Source organism: Colias croceus, chromosome 19 (assembly GCF_905220415.1).
Source record: "Colias croceus chromosome 19, ilColCroc2.1".
NCBI lineage: Eukaryota > Metazoa > Arthropoda > Insecta > Lepidoptera > Pieridae > Colias > Colias croceus.
Window position 1 is genome coordinate 9,080,836 of NC_059555.1, and position 18,414 is coordinate 9,099,249.

At 31.8% G+C, this 18,414-nt stretch overlaps 4 protein-coding genes across 5 annotated transcripts; 2 read left to right on the forward strand and 2 right to left on the reverse strand.

Moving 5' to 3' along the window:
* Positions 1 to 4,371: 4,371 nt before the first annotated feature.
* LOC123700506 (probable ATP-dependent RNA helicase DDX55 homolog) lies at positions 4,372 to 8,695 on the reverse strand. The gene is made up of 6 exons (XM_045647739.1): positions 8,364 to 8,695; positions 7,973 to 8,167; positions 6,824 to 7,302; positions 6,325 to 6,565; positions 5,565 to 5,912; positions 4,372 to 4,627 (listed from the first exon to the last, which is right to left on the reverse strand). The coding sequence occupies exons 1-6, from the start codon at positions 8,658 to 8,660 to the stop codon at positions 4,388 to 4,390; spliced, it is 1,800 nt and encodes a 599-aa protein (XP_045503695.1). The 5' UTR covers positions 8,661 to 8,695; the 3' UTR covers positions 4,372 to 4,387.
* Positions 8,696 to 9,009: 314 nt separating this feature from the next.
* On the forward strand, positions 9,010 to 12,746 carry LOC123700281 (transmembrane protein 134). Of its 2 annotated transcripts, none has more exons than XM_045647454.1 (3): positions 9,010 to 9,027; positions 9,061 to 9,304; positions 10,553 to 12,746. In XM_045647454.1, the coding sequence occupies exons 2-3, from the start codon at positions 9,150 to 9,152 to the stop codon at positions 10,890 to 10,892; spliced, it is 495 nt and encodes a 164-aa protein (XP_045503410.1). In that variant the 5' UTR covers positions 9,010 to 9,027; positions 9,061 to 9,149; the 3' UTR covers positions 10,893 to 12,746. The 2 variants fall into 2 exon arrangements, with proteins under 2 accessions (XP_045503410.1, XP_045503409.1); XM_045647453.1 differs by having other exon boundaries at positions 9,011 to 9,027; positions 10,550 to 12,746.
* A 417-nt stretch (positions 12,747 to 13,163) lies between these two features.
* Positions 13,164 to 13,795, reverse strand: LOC123700282 (translation machinery-associated protein 16 homolog). The gene has a single exon (XM_045647455.1). It carries the CDS (start codon positions 13,683 to 13,685, stop codon positions 13,200 to 13,202), a length of 486 nt encoding a protein of 161 aa, XP_045503411.1. The 5' UTR covers positions 13,686 to 13,795; the 3' UTR covers positions 13,164 to 13,199.
* Positions 13,796 to 13,933: 138 nt separating this feature from the next.
* Positions 13,934 to 17,823, forward strand: LOC123700566 (RNA polymerase II-associated protein 1). The gene has a single exon (XM_045647821.1). It carries the CDS (start codon positions 14,180 to 14,182, stop codon positions 17,810 to 17,812), a length of 3,633 nt encoding a protein of 1,210 aa, XP_045503777.1. The 5' UTR covers positions 13,934 to 14,179; the 3' UTR covers positions 17,813 to 17,823.
* Positions 17,824 to 18,414: the final 591 nt, after the last annotated feature.

Below are 18,414 nucleotides of genomic sequence, written 5' to 3' on the forward strand. Positions count from 1 at the left end.
ACAGCGACTAGCTACTACAATATAATTATTATTATTTATATATAGGATGGAATTTTTAATGTGCTATAAGAAACATAGAGAAGGACATAGACAAAAAAAAATATTTGGACATTGAAAAATTCATCCTTAATGATGCTATTATAGAAATATAAACGGCTTTATATTAAATAAAATGTATGTATTTATTTATATTCTAGATAATAAGCTAAAATACAGATTGAGAAATGTGCCTTCAATTTTCATTAGTCACAAAAATTTCAATAAATACAATTGGTGATTAATATCATTGCATTTAGCGTACGTTTGAAAATGTCAAACTTCAAATGGGCCAATGAGATTTTTTATTGACAAATACTATTTTTAAATATAAAAGTCAGTGTTGCCAATGTGTTAGCAAATTTAATTTAAAAATGGTATACTTTAGAACCATAGAAAATTGTATTAATTAAATCGACACGATCATCAATAATTAATATATTTTATCTAGTATTAAAATTATTGAATTGGCGACGAGCAAGCAATACTAATTTAAAAGCCGATTAACATATTATAGTTAGTGTTGCCAAGAAATTGTATGAAGTCTCAATTATTAACATAAGTAATTTATTTCGATTTTGTATCTCAGCTTTAGTGCTATTGTAACAGACGCGGCACGGTAGCGTGTGTATTGACTATATTTTGGCCATTTGACCGTAACACGGTGGTTTGACAGCTAGTCATGTCATTTTGACATCTGACAGATAAGGGGTGACATTTGCCACTTTTTTTTACTTTTTTTTTATCGCGGGGAAAGGAAACTTGACATATGAAGTTTCATATTAATGTCAATTTTATAGACCGTTTGTGTAACTTTGACTTTCTCGATTTCGGTAAAATCTATTTCAAATACAATTTTTATGAAGTCATAAGCAAATTTTTATCAATGTTATTTTATTAATTTTATCAATATAATACGCAAGTGGTATAATGTCGCCCTGGCATGTGTTGTCACTATTTGACAGCATAGTATTATAGTCTAAATTAAATAGTATTATTACGATGATGATGATTATTATTATTTTTTTGTAATTTTAAGATGGCGTAATTTTAGATGTTTTTTTAAGATCATGACAAGGCAATGTATGGTGTAGATTGTATGAAATGCTTGTATAATTTTAAGGATATTTGTGTAAATTATTTGTCGTACATCGTATGTGAAGCTTCAGTTATTATTATTTTTTTTTTTTTTTTTGTATTATTTTGTTTTGGTAGCTAACATTTATCGTGTAAACGCAGGAAATATCGAGCTATTTGTACTTATTGTAAAGTTTATATTTGCGGTATTAGTTGCAAGTTGAATGTATAGATTTCTTTTTAATGCTATATATTACCGCACGCGTGTGGATGCGGGACAGAAACACTCGCACTTAGCTGTTATCCTTGCGTTAGAGCGAGACGGATATATTTTAAAGCTTCCTTTTAATATTCACGCGCGTTTTTTACTCTATAATAATTTTAATTAAAGAATATTCCGTATAATTGAATCGTGCCAAATGATTAAATGCTTATTATAAATATTAACGGGGCTTGCTGCTTTCTCTTTATAAATATAAATTATTTGACTGTCTGTTTGTGCTGACGGAAAAAGTGTATATAGCGCTCCAATTTTTAGAAAATAATAAGTTTTAAAATGAAAATAGTAAAATACAACGCACAATAAGTTTATTCTGTATGTTATATCCTGTAAGGTGCCAATATGGTTCTAATGTTGCAATTAATAAAAATACCCTGTTTGTAATGACGTCTTCCCCAACGTGATTTCTTATTGAATTTTAATGTATGTAAATAAACCCTATGCTCATTTTGATTCTCTTTATACTAAATGTTATTTATAATTAAGATGCAATAGTTTTTTTTTTATATATTTCCTCGTTAATATAAGTAGATGAAATGTCAAACAAATAGGTATAACCTAGGTATTCTCAATACTTTTTTTCTTTTATAGTATTTGTTATGTATTGTGCTAAAATGTGGACCACTAACAGTTATATTCGCTTTAAACATTGTTAACATTCGCTTAATCAAGATAAGTGTGTGTTTGTAAAGCTTATTATGCGTAAAGTTAGATATTTTATTACTATGAAGGAAGAAAGGTGTAATTCCTCGAAAAAGGAGTAACTATTATCAAGTTTCACCACGCTCCAAAATAAATTAACGATTGTAAAATGAAAAATAAGGTTTGTTCCTCTGACACATTTTGGCGGTAAAATCGTTGACAGTTAAAATTGTACAGAATGTTAAGTTTGTTAAATGGCAACACATTGGTGCTTATTGACAAACCAGTATTTTTTAATGTCATTGGTTTCCCTGATTTTAATTAATTATTATTCTATTTCTGAGATTTTCTATCGTAATTTTAACAGTCGTGTTGCCAGTATATAAATGTGATTTGCCAATGACGTTAAAAATAAATTTACAAATGTTGGAAATTATCAAGAGTAGTTGGAATTAAGTGCCTTGTTGTGTTAGATAAATACTCAAAATGTTGCAATTATGAAAGTTGAGCTGAAATAAATGTCTATTTTACTATTTTCACTGGTGGTATTATTTTCTAACCCTCCTGTTTCCTTATAACCTTATAAACATAATCTCTTTTTGATGTTTAGTTTTATAGCATTCAAATGTAATAAATGAGAAATCAAAAAAAGAAAGTCGTCGCCTAGACGTGGCGAAAGTCAGGTCGGCTGGTTCGAATCCCGCCTCATGATCGAATTTTTTTTACTCGACAAACCATATACGACTGCAATTTATATCTTTTGAGCATGTTTTGTCACAATTTTGCTATATAATTATGTATCGATTAAACTACGCACACTTTACCACCAACGTAATCCTAAAAAATCATAATAGAAAAGAATTACACAAGATTCCTATTAATATTTCTGACTGTGGCTGTGGTAATCAATTCGGGCTGAATTTGCTATAGGCTATAGCATAAAGGAAAGGTACATAGGTACTACCTCTAAATCGCCGTAGCCTACTAGAAGAACGCTTAACGTAAAAATTTAATGCTTTTTGAATGGCAACATACTTAACCAGATACTGACTAGTTGGTTATACTTTAAAAATAGACTTGAATACCTTTTTGTCGACATAGAATGTAATTTTTAAGTCTGTGTTGCACCATGTTACTTTAGCAATAACAAACATGTTAAAGTAACGGTTAGGGAAAATATTTTGACCATTTGAAAATATTATAGCGATAATTTAACACTTACTATAACCGCTCGCTCATATGGTTAAGGTTATTGTTAACGTTAACCTTAAATAACTCGGAAGCGTCAAATACAAAATGAGATGCCATTTTGGTTAGGGAGCCAGGTGCAAATTTGGTTAATTATTTCCTCTCAAGAGATAATTCGTCAGACGCATCAGAGTATAGTATTATAAAGCCTCGTGAACGTCAGCTGGCGCTCGGTTGGGGGGGTGAGCGGTTGTAGCCTCCCACGCACGTAGGAAAAAAAAATACATTCATTCATTTCCTCTCAGCTAAAAATTTGTCAAATTGTAGCTAACCCAATATCTCAACGAAAAAAAATAATCAGCTGGTTACAACATGGTGTATTATGACCAGCTGACCTATATATATATCCACAGTTATATATTTAAGCTATCATCAGGTAAATTTTTGTTTGAGAGGAAATCACGGAAAATAATTTTATTTTTTTCATGTTCGAGACACCAGCTGACGTATAATACACCATGCTGTAACCAGCTGATTATTATTTTTCGTTGAGATATTGGGTTAGCTACAATTTGACAAATTTTTAGCTGAGAGGAAATGAATGAATATACTTTTTTGTCTTACGTGCGTGGGAGGCTACAACCGCTCACCCCCCCAACCGAGCTCCAGCTGACGTTCACGAGGCTTCATAAAACTATATTTTGATGCATTTTACTAATTACGGCTTGAGAGGAACTTGGTCATAAAATCTGCTTCTGGCTCCCGGACCATTTGACTTGAAACTTTGATAACTAACTATGGTAAAAAATACGTTGATGCAAACCAGTTTGCAGTTACTGTTAAATTTGACATTAATCGTAACAATGGTAGAACCAAGACATGGGTTAAGAGGTGATGCAAAACAACACTTTGTTATTACAGAATTTATGCTTGAGATCTACAAGACGTTTTAAAGGATCTAAGGAAATTGCTCCTAATACTTTCATCAAAACTAAATTAAAATCGTATCACATTAATCTACGCAATAAAGAACTACAGCATGATAATTGATTATACCATAATATGGTGAAGTCACCCTATGATTGATTTCAGTAAGTATGAGTTCTAACAACAATTAAAGGATGGTAAGGAACGAATAAAACACAAAATTATGTAATTATATATTTATTTATCAACTTCAAACGCTTTATCAAACTGGTCGTTAGAAATTTTCCGTTTTTTTAGCTTCTTTATTAACGCCACGTCAGCAGCTAATTCGTCCAACTCTTCTTGAGTCACTGTTTTCCTCTTTTTAGTCTTCTTTCCTTCTGCGATCATCTTCTGTTTGGTTTCTTTTCTCTTTTTGCGCTTTTCTTTCTTCTCTTCTTTGTTCTGTTTTGCTTGCTCCCAAGGCTGTGTTTTCGTCTGCCAAATAATAAAAAGTTTTAGACATTATCGTACCTAATTATTATTTGCGGGTTGGCTGAGTTGGTCAAGCGTCCGCCCTGGATTGGCGTGAAAGGATGCGGGTTCGAGTCCCGCCTCGTGATCGTTTTTTTTTCTAATCTTTATAAATTTATATTTATAAATTTGTTTATTTATAAAGTTTGACATCTTTAAATTTATGTCTGTTCTGAAACAGTAACAAAATGTAAATGTTTTATGAAATTGCAGTCGTTACAAAACGACTTCGTTTACATAATCGATGATCGTTAACTTTTGAAAAAGACTTTTATCCTTACTTGCGTATATATATGCGTACTTTGTGTATATCCTACAGCCTACTACTAATATTATAAATGCGAAAGTTTGTGAGGATGGATGTATGGATATGTTACTCTTTCACGCAAATACTACTGAACCGATTATAATGAAATTTAGTATGTAGGTAGCTGAAGATCCAGAATAAGAAATAAGATACTTTCTATGCTGAAAATCCCGCAGGAACGGGAACTACGCGGGCATTTTCTTTGAAAATCCGGGCTATGCCGCGGGCGGAAACCTAGTTAATATTATAAATGTGAATCTCTGTCTGTCTGTCTGTTACGCTTTCACGACTAAACCACTGAACCGATCTTGATAAAATTTGGTATGAAGATAGGACTGAACTTTGGAATGACATAGGTTACATGTTATGGCGAAAAAAAGGGTAGACGGGGTTGAAATATGGGATGAACGTTTGTATGGAAGTTGTCAATCATAAAATCATGTAAGATTGATCAATGATCATGTATCGAATAAATAATAAGAGATGAGTTGGTGCACCGTGCAACCATGTTGCGCGATATAATCGAATTCCACGCGGGCGAAGCCGCGGACGGAAAGCGAATCAAACATACAATTATTCTAACAAAATTATTACCATCTTCTTTTTCTTCTTCGACGGCCAAATCCCAGTCTTCTTAAATTCTTCTAACTTCTGCAGCCTGCTGGTTTCCTTCTGTTTATCCCTATATGGGATGCTATTAAAATCTATCTTCTCCTTGGGGCCTACAAACTGTTTCTTATGTTCTTCCTTTATTTCAGGCATTAGGGGCAGTTTTAGAAGACCATAGCTAGTTGCTATGTGCCCTAGGGGCAATTCTTTTAATTGTAATAATATATTGCACTCGTGTTTTGAATACGCTCTTATATGAGAGACGAAAGCTCTCTGCCCCTTGTCTAAAATGGCGCGATCTTTTCTTTGTTGTTCGTGAAGAATTGTGAGCACCTGAAATTTGTAATTATAAATTTTTATAACTTTTAAAGTTATGAAAGTTATGAAAGTTTAACAGTTATGAAAGTACATAATACATAGGAATACGTAATATTCTCCAATATTTTTAACGAATTTTTTTTAATTGTGACGTTTTACAACATTAAGAAATACTCGTAAAAACTTACGTACATTTTACAAAATAATTAAATTTCATATCTCACGCACTAATACACAAAACATCCATTTTCATTCTTACGATTAAATAAATACAGTTAAGAAAAACTTGATAGATAATTGTACAAAGTTTGAACTTTAACATAAATCTGTCTGTATAAAGTGGACCAAAATCTACTCTAATTGTTACATACAAACATACGGGTTAAGCTAACATGAGCATGTTAAAAAATCTACCATAAACACCTACCTTTTCCCGTAACTTATCACCGATCTTGATTTCATCGCCCGACTGTCTCCAATCTTTCATCTCAACTTTCTGATTAGCCTTTATAAAGCCTACATAAGCATCCTCCGTAGCCAATAAAGGTAATAGGGAGCACCCGGAGGCCCCTCCTCTAGCAGCCCTACCGGCCCTGTGGACGATGGCCGCTGGGTGTGTGGGAGGCTCCCATTGGAGCACCCATTCTACCTCGGGGATGTCTAAACCCCTAGAATTGGAGATTTATAACTTATTATTTTACCACTTGGCTTGGATAAATGGAAGAACATTGTAAGCCAAATGAATCAACACGACCAAGGTAAACATAATATATAGAACTGAGTTTTAGATTATTTGAGGTGATTAATATTTGTCCAGTAATTTAGAAGCCAGTTCAATATAAATAAACAAACAATCAGAAAAATCTTTCTACTGTATAATATGACTAGCATAGAATACTGCAACTTGCAAGCAACCAGTTACATACCTAGCCATTAAATCCGTGCACAGCAAAATAGTGCTCTCAGCCTGTCGAAACTTATCCAGAATTTTAGCCCTCTTCAGTTTCATTTTGCCGTGTATAGCTAATACCTTTAAGTCGGGCAAAAAAACTGGCAACACACTCGCCCAGTAGTCCACACATGCACACGTCGGCAAAAAGAATAAACCCTTCATAAATTTCCTATTCCTAATAAAATTTAACAAGAACAGAAATTTATCCTGCGGTTCAACTATAACATAGTAATTTTCTAACAAAATAGGTGTGCTGATAGTCGATTTTTCTTTGACACTTATAAGTACTGGGTTTCTGAGACCAGCTCTAACTAAATCCTGCAGTTCTTTTGTTTGTGTCGCGGAGAATAAACCGGTGCGACGTTGACGTGGCATATATTGCAGTATTGTGGTAAGGGTTGCATGGAAACCAAGGTCTAAGAGACGATCTGCCTCATCCAATACTAATAACTCCTGAAATGAAAATATAGTTTAAGAACAATAGAAAAAAACATTCTGGCTGTTGAGTAAGGGATAAAAATGCAGAAAAATGCAGTTCACAAATCAGGAAAAATGCTGTTCATATTTTTTTAAACATTTGATTGTATGGCTAAATATTACTAGGCTAATAATAATTAAACCTACGACGAAGCTATACATAACAAACACTTATTCTTAGGATCGTCAAAATGAATCTATACATATAATAAATCTGTAGAAGGGTCAATTCTGTACATTGAAAATATTGAAAAAATAAATAGCAGGGGGTGTTACTGGATCGATACCAAACCCAAATATGTGATTAAAAAAATTTTTGTCTGTCTGTCTGTCTTTCTGTCTGTCTGTCTGTATGTGAAGGCATCACGTGAAAACTAACGGTTTGATTTCGATGAAACTTGGTATAATTATACCTTATTATCCTGGGCATGAAATAGGATACTTTTTATCCCGGAAAAATACGTAGAAAAACAAATCTTAATTTTTCCGCGCGGACGGAGTCGCGGGCGGAAGCTAGTAGGTAATAAAAATTAAAAATATACCGGCCGAATTGATAACCTCCTCCTTTTTTTGAAGTCGGTTAAACAGTAATAATTAATAAATATTGATTTTAACCAATTTTCTACATATTTTACATAAAACTTACCAAATCCCTAACCCTTCCAGGCAGATTAAGGTTCTTTCTCTCCGCCAATAAATCCTGCAACCTTCCCGGAGTGCACACTACTATCTGCGCCCCCTTTTGTACACTGTCTATGTCTGTTTCTACCGGCCTGCCGCCGACTAGACAGCATGGAATTATATGCGATAGTTCAGGCTCTTGGAGAAATTGTTTGATAACCTGTAATAATTTTTTTAATGGAATTTAATAAAATGTTAACCAAATATTGAGAAATTTTGCTTTCGAATTTATAAACAAATCTCGTCGAAACTTCAAGCGTGGCCATGGAGCGTCAAGAAGCTTAAAATTAATAGTAATGAAATTAACTTAAATAGTTTGTATTTTACACAGTTGTATTTCATCATCATAACCTTACCTCGAAGATTTGAGTTGCTAATTCTCGCGTCGGAGATATTATAATGGCATAAACGAAATCTTTCCTGAGCGGGCTTTCTTTCTCTTTCTTTATCAACATTTCCAACATGGGTACTACAAAAGCTAAAGTTTTTCCTGATCCAGTGACTGCCTCCGCGACTACATCTTTGCAAGACAAAAGTAAAGGAATTACAGCAGCTTGTATCGGAGTCATACATTTGAAGCCCTGCTTTTTAATACAGTTTAGAACAGGCACCGACAATGGCGGTGAAACCTTTTCCCAATCTTTATTAACCATTTTGTATTATACTATTACTTTTTTTGTAAACAATACACCATCTCTTCATTTGACACTGACAAGTTTATCACATACCCCATGTGCTTTTGACATAATATGTCATGATTATAAATGTTCGGATAATCGTGTAAGAATATTATCTGTGACAAATCGAACTCACGAATAATTCAATGGTAACGACTATCTTGAATATGTATATAATAGTATTATGTATCTCTATTTGAACATTTATCCACACAGTTTAGCCATTATGTATCTAAAATATTAAAGCATTTGAAGTTGTAGTTGTAATTTATTACGTACATCGGAATGTGCATCGATATAAATCACTAATCAATATGGCGCATGTTGATATGACAATCTGACAGCTGTGTATATTTTTTGCAGCTGTCTGCAGTCTGCTGTGTTTTCGTTTTGTCTGAAGCGAAACGTAACGCAAAATTGTATGATGTTTATTTTACATCTCCAATAAATTAGAAATAAGCAAACATGACGAGACCATTCGGTAACAGTGAAAAGCGTTTTTCAATCGACGACGCGTTCGAAGAAGAGACTGATGAAGCCATTAAAGTGTACGGTTCGACGGTTGATAGATCTCCCATACAAAACAAATTTAAGAATGGAGGCGATTCAGGCATATCCAGGTAACGTCAATCCCATAAAATTAATTTTCTCGCATCATTAAAACAATTTTAATACATAAAAGTGGACATCAACTTTTATTTTTCATTTTGAATCTTTGTGATCATGACCTTTTGTGAGTCATTTTCCTATAGTGGGGCAAAGGCGTATGAACTAGAATACATTAGCCGTTATTCGAGTTCCGTTTAACTAATTTACACGTCACTATTGCTCTAATTACGTTCAGGATTTGCTAATGACTATGAGGTTGTAAACCTATAACTGTACAGTTTACAGGACAATAATTAGCCTGGTATCTTATCAGTGAATGTAAATAAACATTAACCTTGAAACCCAAAAAATTTTAATTTATATTGCAACACCTTTAAAATCACTATCACTACCTACATAGTATAAAAAAAACAAAGTCGCTTTCTGGTCCCTATGTCCCTTTGCATGCTTAAATTTTTAAAACTACGCAACGGATTTTGATGCGGTTTTTTTAATAGATAGTGATTCAAGAGGAAGGTTTTAGACAAAGCGGGCGAAGCCGCGGGCGGTAAGCTAGTTATAATTATATTATTTAACACAAGTCAAACATTTTTTATAACATGTAGTATAAAATAGTCTATATTTACTACTTCCTTTAGAACATTCATTCAATGAAAATGTATGGCAATGAATAATAAACATGGTTCTTTATATGGAATGCATGATTAAGCTTGTATAAATTATACAACTGATTCAAACATGGTATGCTTAGTGCTTACATCATATTGCAATTTTGTCTGATGAAAATTACTTATCAAAGTAAGATATAGAGCTAATATTGATTAAAAGATTATAAAACGATTATCATAGTCAACACTATAATAGTTTAAAAACCTTTTTCATTCCAAACCGGCCACATTGTTAATTTCTATTTGCTGAGAAGAAGTATTGTATAGGTTACAATTTTATGTTTGCTCTGTGGAAAATGATATATACAAATGTACAAAAGCTTACTAGTTTTGTATCATATTTAAGGTACGTTTTTACATAATCTGACAGGGTTAATTTTACAAGTATAACCTTTATTGAAAATAGTGTAAAAAAGTTAAACATTCACTTATTTATATATATCTACACAATCTAAATTAATATAAAACTAATCTTATTTATTACGTTAATACATGTATAGATCATAGAATCAACAAACTAAAAAATATTGTTAATATTTACATTTTACCTTTACCTACCAAACAACTAAATTAACGATTTTTCCACAGCAGGACCTACAAATGTGCGGACGACACCACATCCCGTGACTCAGACTCACTCATACACGAATATGTGGAAGCTTCTCAATCCGTCTATTGCTGGAACCACCCCAAAGTCAGAGAGAACTGGAAAACAGTGTTCGCTGCTGTCATACTCCTTGTAGTGGGAGTAGGCCTTCTCGGCATGGGTGCATTTGCCGTAGCAGAACCCGAAAATGGTCTCCAAGGTGCGGTATTCTTCGTAGCCGGAATGATTTGCTTTGTACCTGGTGCGTATCACGTAGTCTACATATGGCTAGCAGCTCGAGGACAAAGGGGCTACGATTTCTACCACTTACCATTATTTACTTGAATAAAATTTATGAAGATGTAAAATCTTAAATTTCGAATGAGAAGAATGACTGATGTATGTGATTTGCTCTCTACTCTTTGCCTATAGCATGACTAGCATGTTTCTTTTAATGGAATATACAGGTTTTCTATTGCAAAAATATGAAAAAAAATGAATTAAGATGTATATTGCATTTATTGAAAATACGACACCTAAAGAGCATGATTAATTGAATAAAAAATTCTATATTTGTGTAAAAAAGGGAATATTTATACACTTTACACTTACTAAAAGTGCCTAGTTAGTGTTATAATTTATTGTAAATAGCTGAACTGCTTTTTATCTAAATGTGTTGTGATTTTTTGTACCCTTTCTTTCATATTTAATATAAGAGACATCTCAAAAATATTGCAAATGCATTATTGTAGTCCTAAATTAATTGATCTCCAATATTTAGTACATTATCTATGTTTCAATGGTATTTGATGGCCGTGAATGAATCTCAGACCATCAGCAGTTTGTATTCTGAAACTAAAATGTGATTTGAAATAAAACTGCATTAATTGTTTATACTGCTGATAAGGAAGGCAATTTTTTTTATGTATCTATTATGTATGATTAATCAATTTGGCCATATCCTTTATCATTTGTGTGATTTTGATTATATTTTAAAAGATTTTATATTATGTAGTTTGAAGTAACTTGAAAGTTGTATTCACAAGAAAAATCGCTTTGATCCCTTTTGCTACGCTAGTCGTAATTTTGTGTTCCTTTATATATTTACTTGTATTTTTTTTCTAATATAATAACAGATGAAATGATAAAGAATGCATAATGCAAAAAGTTGTATTTTTTCACATGTAGTTTATGATGAAATTTTCGATTATATAAGGACTTTATAAATACATGTAAACTTAATGTAACATTATTGACGTCAGCATTGTATATAAAAGAAGCCTTGTAGTGTAGCTAATATTGTTAGTCGCAGTTTGTAATGTAATTGTATTATTTTAATGTTAAAATAAACAAAATTTTGTTTTTATACTTACAGAAATCAGATTTAATGTAATGAATTTATTGGAATATGTTTTGTTGAATATTAATTAAATATTTTGAACTTATTTATGACATTATATCAGACTTATTGGAAATTGTATATGAATGGCAGCAATAATAATTAATTTATTATAATGTTGAAAATATGGCATTATTATTTATTATAGTATTAAACAGTATAATTATAAAAATATTGTTTTTCATTACATATTGTGAATAATTTCTTTAAAGGGAATGTAGGTAGATAGATTAAGACTTGTTTGTAGCTATTATTAGTTTTTCTAAACAATTATGAATCATCTGACATATTAATAATACGAGATTTGACCGATAATTGCAGGAAGTGTTAATTTTTTGTACTGTATCTCAAAAATTAATTACCGAGATTCTTCTTACTTTCCTTTGTTACTTAAGTATAGAAGAAACTATTATGAAGTTTTTTACTACAAATAATTTAGATCAAATTAAAACTGCAATTTTTCATACAGAAAAATATGTGACTAAGTGGATATATACAATATATAAATGGTTTCTCCCTTTTTATACTTCAATCTACATCAATTTTTTCAAACATCTATATTTATACCTAATCATCATTAAAATATGTTTTAAGCAATAATAACAATATCAATGTAGTATCCCAGTTACCTGTGTGAATATATTGTGATATTGACTAATGAAATTTTTAATTATTGTAACATATCCTAAATTGAGTATAAACCACATCTTCAAATGTATAGTTGATTTTATGCTCGGTTTTTCATGTAATTCTTTGTATTGAGCTAGGTTAAATTGTAAATATATATAAATATGTTCAAATTATTGTGTTTTATTAATAAATATCCTTTTAAAATAATTTGGGCTAGAAATAAGTATACATTATATTAATTATAGTACATATTATATAATATCTAGCTTGAATTTAAATATTGCTCTTTTCCCGTTAATATATTAGATGTTCAAACAGGAAATTTTTGAATATAGATAATATGCTAATGAATAATTATTTAGAAATTTTGCATAAACTAGCAGCTACATTATTTATCTGAAATACCTATGTGTCTTGATATGCCATATCATATATTTAAATTTTAATATTGCTTTGCTATATGGTGTAAAAAATTTATGTGGTTATTTGTATAATATCATGCAACTATTATTATTATTTTAACTTCGTATATGAAAGATTATATCAAATTAGTTTAGAGGAGAAAGTTTACAAAAAAAAAAAAAATGTTGATTATTTACAATATTTATATTACATGTTAAAATCTATGTCAAGTGCTTCCTTGCTATTCTTTTTAACTTGAAATGCTGCAAAAACCTCAGCTCCCCATTCCAATTACGTAAAACTTCCATCTGATTCGCATCCATTAGATCCGGCATTTCCAGACCACAGGTCTCGAATTCATCGTTTTCCCGTTTCTTCGTTATGTTAATAACGTCTTCTCTGCTCGCATGTTGACGGTTTTTTCGTTGACCAACCGAATTTTTTAAAGCTATTTGCTCCAATTCTTCGTCGAACCGCGCTAAATAAGTTTCGATCAGTTCTAGTGTTTGCTCCTTGCTCAATATTACACAGCCTTCTGGAATCCTCTCTTTAAACCAAAGGATCTTTTCTCCGATCAAATTCTGTTTTATATGAGTTCCAAGTTTGTTGTTATTTTTCTTCTCTTCTTTACTCATTTTCTTTGCTAGAGACATCATTTTTCTGCTGTTAGGATGCTTGAGTTTCTCCAAATTCTTAACTTTCGGCATTTTTGTTGAATATATTTGCTTTTGAATATTTAAGATTTATTTTTAAAATAAATAAAATAGCAAAACACGTGTTATTGACGTTATCAAAAATGACAACTGAAGTTGACGGCTGCGGGCTGACCCTATGCTCAGCTTGACATTGACAAAACAAACTATGAAAAATAATTAAACGTTATAAATGAGAATCAAATTGGATATATCTGATGATAAAAAACTAACTTGAGTTTAGGCACCATTTTTGCTAGGTACTATAATGGTGATTTTTAATTGAATTTTATTTTGGTTCGCTCGTACCCAAGATTAGAAGAATATGAACGCATGTTACCAAATAAAATTATTCTTTTGTCAAAGCCGCGTTGTCATATTTTGTCATCCGTCAAATCTCAATTCTCAAAAGTAAAAAAACTAAAACATTGTGTTTTAAATTTTAATGAATATCTAGATTCTGATAATTGTGTTCCGATAAGTATTAAGTTATATATAAATTTTCGAAGATGATACGGCGATCCAAACGAGGTGACGACGAAGAAGACATTCTCCGAATGCAAGAGGAATTTCTAAAGGAGAAAAGTAAGAATCAAAGCCTTCAACCTTCAGCACAGTTTGTTAATTTGCGTCGTACTGAACACCAGACCACAAAACGGAGTAATGCAGGTCCATTTGGGGTTAGGAAGCCGTCGAAATACGCACAATCGAAAGGCCTTACGAATAATACAGAAAAACGTGCACGCATCGAAGATACCGGTGCAAGTGTGCTTGGTGATATTCTAGAAAAGAATGTTACTGATGCAACACCCAATAAAGAGTCAGAATATGACGATGATAAAGTATACTATCCCAAACTCATACCTTCAGTGTTAGGTGATATTCTAGAGAAAAATATTGATGTGCCTGTTGATTTAGATTTCAGGCCCATGCCATCACAAGGTTTTCCTGTCGTTACTAAACGTGATCCTTCTATTAAACCTAATAAAAAGAGCATACACACACTCAGTATTGAAAAAAGTAAACAGAATAAAATTGAAGAAATGGAAACAGATTTGAGTTGTTCTTCAAGTGCACTTAGTAATCAAGGATTAAATCTTCCAAATCAAAGCTATATACTAAATAATCAAGATGCAGATAGTATTCATAGTGAGAATGTAAATATTCTAAACAAAATGTCTGAAAAGGAAATTTTAGAAGAAAGGGAGAAATTAATGGCCAGTTTGGATCCCAAAATTATTGAATTTATAAGGAAGAAAAGGAATAAGGAACCTTTAAATGATAATAAAATGTCTGAAACACCAGCTACAGAAGTAAAGAAAGAAGAGACAATGGAATGTATGGAAATGACAGAACCCAAAGTTGACAATGATAGTTTGTGGGAAAATGATGTACTCTCTCACCCACATGTAGAAAAATGGTTACACTTTGATAGCTTGGAAAAAGACAAATTAGAATGGATTAAAGGCATAGAAGAAAGTAAGTTAAAAACAGATGAACCATATGAAGCAAGGTTTGATTTTAGAGGCTATTTGTTGCCCTACACAATAGAATATACTGAGAAAACAAAAACATTATTTCATCATGGTGAAGAGCCACATAGACCAGGATATTCTATAACTGAATTGCTTGAACTATCACGGTCTAGTATAACACAACAAAGAGTGGTAGCCCTCAATACCATTGCTGGTATTCTAGAATATTATAATGCAGGAATCTATAAAAATGTAATTGAATTACCCCTAAGCAAATTGTTCTTTGTCATAAGAATAGCCATGGATGAAAACAAAGTTATCATCTTGGAGCCAGCTTTAAAAGCAATGAGGAATTTACTTTTCAACAGAATAGATGAGGCATCCTTGGATGCTTTGATCGGCTTCAGAGAAGGAACCTACCAACCATGTCTAGAACATGATCGGTCAGAAATAGAAGAAATTGAATCAAAAGAATCAGAATTAAAAGATTTTCATCTGGCTGAAATAGATATAATTGCTGCTGTGTTAAGAACAGAAATTTTACAGAGAATATACTACATATTGGAGCATATTAAACCATCATTTAGTTGTGTACAATATTCATTGCAAATTTTGACAAGATTAGCCAGAGATTCTGTGGACACAGCAAGAAAAATTGTGAATATGGATCATTTAATGGATGCAATATTTAAATATTTTGTACCAAGAACAAGTATAAACTTTATGTTTGATCCATCTATAGTGTATCATGGAAAACCTATACTTGCTGCACTAAAATTATTAAGGGTTCTTTCATTAACATCAAGAGATGTTGGAGACAGACTTGTATCAAAGTATGATATATGTTCATTTATGTCTGAATATGTCAGTTCAGGAGTAGATGGGACATATGGACTCAAAGTTCAAATAGAAGCTTATTGTATACTGTCCAATTTACTTAAATTTAAACTGGGCATAGAAAATGCTATATCATTATTTCCTGTTATAATCACAACATTGTACAAACATGTTCAAGGCACTAGTATCTATATGAATTCTTCAGTTTTATCAGCTTCACATGCTGCTGTAGTTTTACAGTTTATTGATGGCTTAATAAGGTGTGGTGTAAATTTGGATTATAAGGCACAGATATATCCCCTACTGAAAGAAGGAATGCAAAAATGGCTCTCCCAAATGTCTCATTTAGACAACTATACTTGTGGCCATTTGAGATTAATATGCTCCATTTTGAACTGTTTTGAGACTGTTATCATTCATGAAAATATTACCATTCAAATATTGAATGATACACTTTTAAAATTAAGCAAATCTGAAGGCTTTAAGATTATGATAAACAATTTGATCACAAGTTCTAACTTATTATCTGGAATTGAAGATAAAGATATACATTTGACTAAGAATTTAACATCTTTGGGCACATCTGTGATTGATTCGCATCAAAAAGTACTTCCCATATTGAATGTGGCATCTCCAATACCTTGTTTATCATCATTATTTAAATTATTAGTTGTGATAAATGATAAGCAAGTATCTATATTATTTTTGGAGCATACTCTACCTTATTTAAGAAAACTGTCAGAAAAAGCACCAAGTTTAATAAACAATTGGTTCACAAGGATGGAAACAGATTTTGTGTTTAGTTTGGTTACTCTTGCAATACAGACAGACATTCCTGAATCTCTTAAGGACTTGGTCTATTCTGTAGCTAGCAAATTGTGCTACATATTAAGAATAGATAAGAGATATGAATTAGAATTTCTGTTTAACAATATTATTTTTAATGAGAAATGGTTTACTGCTGAGCGCTTGTTTAATCTTGTATCATTATCTGAAGCAGATGGATTTTCAAAAGCGTTAACAAATATAGAAGATATTAAATCTTGTTATAGTAAAGTGTGTAATATAAACTATGTAGACACAGGTCCATTTGTTGTGTTTAGAAAGTGGCAAGAACCTATACTCCCGCGTGATTGGATATATCTGCCCATACTTTCTCTGTATAGTAAGAGTCAAGAAAAGCCTGAGCCTACAGTTGTTGGTGAACATGCGAAGAAGGTTGCACAAAAAATAGCCACAGAAAAAGAGATTATCATCAGAAGCAGTCTAGAATGGATACTCTTCAATGAATTGTGCTTCCCTGATCTATTAAATGACATAGATCTGACCGACAGATTCTGCCGTCTAATGTGTGTATTTTTATGCGATAATTCATTATTTTTAGACGCGAAAATCAAATTATTGCTAACAAAATGTACACAGATACTGTTCAAAAAGGGTTCAAAGTTTAATTTTGATAAGGAACTGATGGGGTTGAATAATTTTCAAGATTTTTATACCCAATTCTTGGAACAGTTTCAGTCTGTGAGCTATGGTGATCACACATTTGCTGCTTGTGTGCTAGTCCCACTAGCGCAGCAGCATAATGTGAAATGGAGAAAACTTTTATGGTCAGAATATGCTGGTTGTTTGAGGGCACTCGACTGCCCCGACAAAATGCTTTGTTATGGTATAGATGCCTATCTTTACCCTGAAGAAACTGATGAATCAGTGATTAAGTCGTACTTTAGAGCTTTATCTAGCAGCTTGTTACGAACCGGTACGATCGCGTATAAAATTGCACATCATCATGTAGAATGTTATAAGAAAAGAAAAGAGATAAATAAATGATTTGCTACATACCTGTTAGTTTTATTTCTCATTTATTTGGTATCGTTCTTATAAAATTGAAGGCTCTCTTCATCACAAGCAAACGCGTTTCTCATAAAGCATCCATGCACGTAACTTTTATGTAAAAGAAGGTAAGGCTTGAACTGTTCTGTAACACTGACATGATAAATTAATTGCTTTTTATATGACGCTTTTCATGATATGTAATGAATGTTTCACTAACAAAACTAATAAATGATGCAAAGTTCATTTTAACCGTTGATAAAAACTTTTCACACTTTTTCAGAGTTCTTCCATTTTCAAATTTACCGCTTTAACTCTATATCCGGAGCTGTCCATGGTTGGGGACAGAGTCACTAGAAATATATTTTATTACGTCATTTCTTCCTACCTTCAAAAATGTATTATATAAAAAACTCGAAAATAAAACACGCTGAATATTCCAATTAATTTTTACAAATAACTTTTCATATTAGTAGCACTTGCTATTAAATAATATGAATATCAATTATAGTCAAATAAATAAATAAAATAAAATATTATAAATCACATATTCCACTTTTTTATTCTATATTTTACAAATAATGTTTGTAAATAGAATA